This window comes from Pygoscelis adeliae, unplaced genomic scaffold (genome assembly GCF_000699105.1).
Source record: "Pygoscelis adeliae isolate BGI_AS28 unplaced genomic scaffold, ASM69910v1 Scaffold328, whole genome shotgun sequence".
NCBI lineage: Eukaryota > Metazoa > Chordata > Aves > Sphenisciformes > Spheniscidae > Pygoscelis > Pygoscelis adeliae.
In genome coordinates this window covers 95,982-101,347 of record NW_008825309.1, presented here as the reverse complement: position 1 = coordinate 101,347, position 5,366 = coordinate 95,982, and the positions used below count along the sequence as shown (strand labels likewise).

The 5,366-nt window shown below is 56.5% G+C and overlaps 1 protein-coding gene across 1 annotated transcript in view; it reads left to right on the top strand.

Moving 5' to 3' along the window:
* LOC103922158 (deleted in malignant brain tumors 1 protein-like) overlaps nucleotides 1–5,366 on the top strand; it is a 36,793-nt gene that overhangs the window by 27,523 nt on the left and 3,904 nt on the right. Inside the window, 5 exon segments of the mRNA XM_009330244.1 lie at nucleotides 341–638; nucleotides 908–1,237; nucleotides 2,330–2,675; nucleotides 3,348–3,661; nucleotides 4,629–4,967. Of these exon segments, the coding sequence (XP_009328519.1) occupies nucleotides 341–638; nucleotides 908–1,237; nucleotides 2,330–2,675; nucleotides 3,348–3,661; nucleotides 4,629–4,967 (1,627 nt within the window).

Below are 5,366 nucleotides of genomic sequence, written 5' to 3'. Positions count from 1 at the left end.
CAACAACAGGACCAACTTGTTGGGAGAAGCTCGGTGAAAGCAACCTGCCTGGCAAGCAGTTCTTGCAGGGAGTGGGGCTTGGGTCCAGGAGGATGTAGTACCAGCGCAGACCACCCTCTGCAGGGAGATGCTCTGGTGCAGGGTGCTCCTGGGGGGAGTTTCGGGTGGTGGTGGTAAGCCCTCCCGTTCTCCCCTCCTCTGTGCTTTTTGACAGCTTGAAAAGGGGACAGGAGCTTAATTGCAATAGGATAAGCATGGAGGGAAACTGGCCGCCGTCTGAAGGCATTAATAAATCTGCATGTTTGCAGACTCGATCATCCCTGAGCCAGCTCATCTCCAGCTGGCAAACGGCTCGCACCGCTGCGCTGGCAGAGTCGAGGTGCTTCACCAGGAGGAGTGGGGAGCTGTCTGCAACAGTGGCTGGGATAAGCAGGACGCTGAGGTCGTGTGCCGGCAGCTGGGCTGTGGGACGGCACTGCCGGCATTAGAGGGGGCAGACTTTGGCACCGGACCTCAACGCATCTGGCTGGACAACGTGAACTGCCAGGGGACGGAGCCAGCCCTTACGAAATGCCGGGCAAGCCCATGGGGAGAGAGCAGCTGCAGCCACGGAAAGCACGCCAGCGTGGTATGCTCAGGTGGGTTTCGCTCCAGCACCAGCAGTAGGTCAGGATGCACTGGTAATTTCCCCCATCCCAGTTGGGAGCAAGATGCCAGCTTCACCCTACTTGCTGCTGGGTCAAGTACCCTTAAACCCTTTGAGAAGTTCCTCCATGAGTTGGGGATGAGATGCTGCGGGTTCAGAGGAGATGTGACCACACAGCACCGGCTACGTGCCAAAACACAGGGTCCTTCCTCCTCCCATGAAGTGGCTGGATGCTCTGAACATCTCCCTGACTGTTTGCAGGCTCGGCTGTTTCCACTTTTGCCCCTGTCCGGCTGGTGGATGGCCCAGGACGCTGCGCCGGGAGGGTCGAGGTGTTTCACAATGAGAAATGGGGGACAGTGTGTGATGACAGCTGGGACTTCGTGGATGCCAAAGTGGTGTGCCGGCAGCTGGACTGCGGGACGGTGGTAATGGCTCCGCGGCGGGCTCACTTCGGGCAGGGACAGGGACCCATCTGGCTGGATGACGTGCGCTGCATGGGGACTGAGGCAGCCCTCTCCGAATGCAGAGCCAAGGGCTGGGGTGTCCATGGATGCGAGCATGGAGAAGATGCCGGTGTGGTGTGCTCAGGTAACCACTGCCCATCATGGCACCGGGAGCACTGCAGCAAACCTTACCACGGTCCTCCTGCACTGGGGTTTGACTCTGCTTTCCCCTATGGGTGCAAGGGCTTGCGACGCAGGAACAGTTTGCAGCCAGCCTCGAGACCCTATGCTTTGAAGTCAGCCGCTCATGGTCCATCCTAGTGGAAGAGGGCAGCTGTATGCAGACATTAAAGTCGAGAAAAAGCAAACACTTGCCCATTTGCACAGCTATCGCTAAAAATACGGTCTCTGGCATGCTTTTGGCTGATGTTATTTATCACAAAACCTGGCAGTCAGCATGGGCCAGAGACCATTCCCATCAGGCAAATTACAACATGGCCGCCTATTTCTTCACAGCAGGGCAGACTGCAGTATGAATGGGTCTTCTCCCATTACAGTCAGGGAGGACTCTCCAACATCTTTGGTTGATCCATGGTAGATGTACCCCGTGATGCTCAGAGCTGCGTGAGCCCATGACAGCCCATCTCCCATCCCTCTCTCTCCTCTCCAGCTCTGACTTTCTGTCAGAGGACCCCCGCAGCCCATTTTAGTGACTGTTAAGAAGCTGGGGCTACTGTGTTGCAAACAGGTTGCTTTATATCAGGATGGACTTTGCTTAATATCTGGATGTCACCGATCGAGACAGCCAGCATTGAATTCAGTTGCCCCAGCATGGGAAGGTAGCATCTCACCCTAGTTGGGCTAAGAGATCCTACAGGAAAACCTGTGCCCTTCAGGAGCAGCAGCTGGAGGGCAGATGAGGTATCCCAGGAGTTCCGAAATGGCACAAGGACACCTACATCTTGGTGACTGGACCCTGCCCTATGTGTCTGCTTTAGGAAGGCAAACTATGTAAGGTCCATTGACTATAGTCTGGTCAAGCCCATGCTAGTCAAGCCGTGAGCACCACTTGGGTCAGTTCACATCACACCTCAAAGGTCTGCCCTCTCTGTCGTCACATGAGCATCCTTGACCCCCAGGGCTGCTCAGCCTCTGGTGTAAACCCATTGCTGGCAGCTGGAGGTTTCACGGGGCAGAAGGTATCTCCTTAATGTGTGTACGCTCTCTGATGTTGTAGGATCAGGCATTTCTGACCTCGGAAGCCTCCGCCTGGTGAATGGCTCAGACCTGTGCTCCGGAAAAGTTGAAGTGTTTCATGATCAGCGCTGGGGGGGCATCTGCACTGATGGCTGGGACCTGGCTGAAGCCCACGTGGTGTGTCGGCAGCTGGGCTGCGGGGCGGCGCACTCAGCTGCTGGGTCTGCCTGGTCTGGGACAGGAGATGGCCTGATCTGGGTGGATGCCGTGGAGTGCACCGGGACGGAGGGGGCCCTCTTCGAATGCAAGGTCAAGTTCTGGGGCGCTGAGAGCTGCAAGTCAAGGGGGCACGCAGGCGTCTCGTGCTCTGTGTCCGCAGGTCAGTGGCGGTGAGTCGGGGATCAGTCCTCCCCTGGGGAAGGCCATGCAGTCTGACCAAATTCACCCATCCAGCTCCTCCTTGTCCTGGCTCAACCACCCCTTGTTTCTGCGGTCCCACCAGGAAGCACAAGTTGTTTTCTGTTTCGAGGTGTACCAGACCCTGGCTTCCCTCAGGCAAAGTGCTTGGAAACACCAAGCCTGGGATTCCCAGAAATCCCAAGCCTGTAAGATGTAGGCTTTCCATCATAGGCACAGAGCCGTGGCACACCAGGGTTGCAGCTGCCTCTGGGGGTTTTTTTTGATCCATGCTACTGCACAGCCTCTAGTTCTCGGGGAGTCCCTTCTCTTCACCGAGCTATTCCTTGCTCAGGTGCACGATGCACTTGGTGCCTCCTTGCCTGCTTTGTCCCCGTAAGGATACTCACATCATGGGAGCTCCTCTGTAACTTGGCCAGGTTCACAATCTACTGGGCATGGTCCTAGCAGGCTCGTCCCAAAAGGTGTTCATGCATGCACACCTAGGGTGCAGTAGTAGCAGAAATGCCACATGCTGGTGGAGACCTTGCAAGACCTCTTGCAAGGGGAGGTCCACCACGTTGCCAGCCACTGGACAGGCAGGCGTTTCTGGCCAGGATTTATTGTCCTCCGATTCTGTTTTTAGACTTGGACCCGGGGAGCTCAGAAGCCCTGCGGCTAGTGAACGGCCCGCACCGCTGTGCCGGGAGGGTGGAGGTCTTTCACAGCCAGCAGTGGGGAACCATCTGTGACGATGGCTGGGACCTGAACGACGCAGCCGTGGTGTGCCGGCAGTTGGGCTGCGGGACAGCCATGTCAGCCCCAGGTTTATCTGGGTTTGGGCAAGGATCTGGCCCCATCTGGCTAGATGGGGTGAGTTGCATTGGGACAGAAGCCACTCTTGCTGAATGCCCGGTCAAGCCTTGGGGACAACATGCATGTAACCACGTGGAAGATGCCAGTGTTGTGTGCTCAGGTAATCCTCACCACATGCCTTCTCTGTAAGACAGACCAAGCCCCATCCTTCTGCAGGCTGGGAACAGTTTAGGAACAAGCTGGCCAACAAGTTGCCCAGATCGGTAGACATGGCGTTAAAATAACAGTGTTCAGAGACATGGAAAAATATGATACACTGGGAAAAAGCTGCATGGCTTAAGACATGCCTCTGTGTCTGGTACCATTGGAGGTGTCCAAGACGTTTTCATGGGGTGAAGCACCTGCACCCTTTGCGAGCAGTAGCTGGAGGGTGCATGGGTGCTGCTTGAGTGACAGCAGATGCAACTGCACCCTGCCACAGCTCAAGAGCAGGCAGAGCGACTTGCGCTGCTGGCACTGTAAAATGTCAGGATGTGCAGATAAATGCAGAAAGATGTACTGGAACCAGCTGCTCTCATGTGATGCACCACTTTTGACCTAGCTTCTACCAGTCTAGCCTTGGCCTTAGAAGGTCAACCTCCATGGACAGGTCAATGTGGCAGTCAGAAGCAGTCAGGACAGGGACAACCAGAAAAAGATCCTTTGCCATTTCCTCTAGGGCAAGAAGTGGCTAGCACCAGGTGAATCTAGGTGATGCAGCCTCCAAAGCAAGGGGGAAGGGAAAGCACAGAGAAACACTGGGAAGGACTCTTGTGCATCCCTTCTTCCCAGCACGGTGCTCCTCAGGTGGAGACACGTGCGCTTTCTCCTGTCCCGACATCTGAACCAGGATGCAACCACCCTCAGGGTGCAACTGGTGGAAGGGATCTTCTGCAGCTCCTTCCACCCTGCAAAAAACCCCTGTGCTCGCTTTGCTGCAAGTCTCTGATAAAGGGCAAGGGACATACGAGCTTGCTGCAGCAATGCCATCCAGAACTGCTGCAGGGATGTCCTGCCTTCTCCAGCCCAACACGTGTTATGATGCACAAGCATATCCCTAATAATGCCTGGTTTTTGATATTTTTCAGGCTCGGGGATTGCCAGCATCCCCAGGCTTCGCCTGGTGGGTGGTTTGAGCGAGTGTGCCGGGAGGGTCGAGGTGTTTTATAACAACAAGTGGGGGACGGTCTGCGATGACAGCTGGGACCTGAGAGACGCGGCAGTGGTCTGCCGGCAGCTGGGCTGCGGGGTGGCCCTCTCGGCCCCCGGCTTGGCTCGGTTTGGGTGGGGAGCTGGCCCCATCTGGCTGGACGACGTGAGCTGCACAGGGGAGGAAACCGACTTCTCCAAGTGCCAAGCCAAGATGTGGGGCATCCACAACTGCCACCACGGGGAGGATGCTGGTGTGGTGTGCGCAGGTGAGAGCCAGGATAGGGCTGGCCAGAGGCAGAGCTCCTGCTGGTACCGAGGGGCAGGCAGCTGCCCCCCTTTGGAGGAGATGCTTTGTGGAGGGCTGGCATAGGAACTTCTTGCAGCTCTCCCCCATGTGTATCTCCTGGACCTTCACCTCAAGGCCAAGTGCAAGGTCCTACACCTGAGTCGAGGCAATCCCCACTATCAGTGCAGGCTGGGGGATGAAGGGGTTGAGAGCAGCCCTGCCGAGAAGGACTTGGGGGTACTGGTGGATGAAAAGCTGGATACGAGCCAGCAATGTGCGCTCGCAGCCCAGAAGGCCAATCATATCCTGAGCTGCATCAAAAGAAGCGTGGCCAGCAGGTCGAGGGTGGTGATTCTGCACCTCTACTAGTAGTGCATCTACACCCATG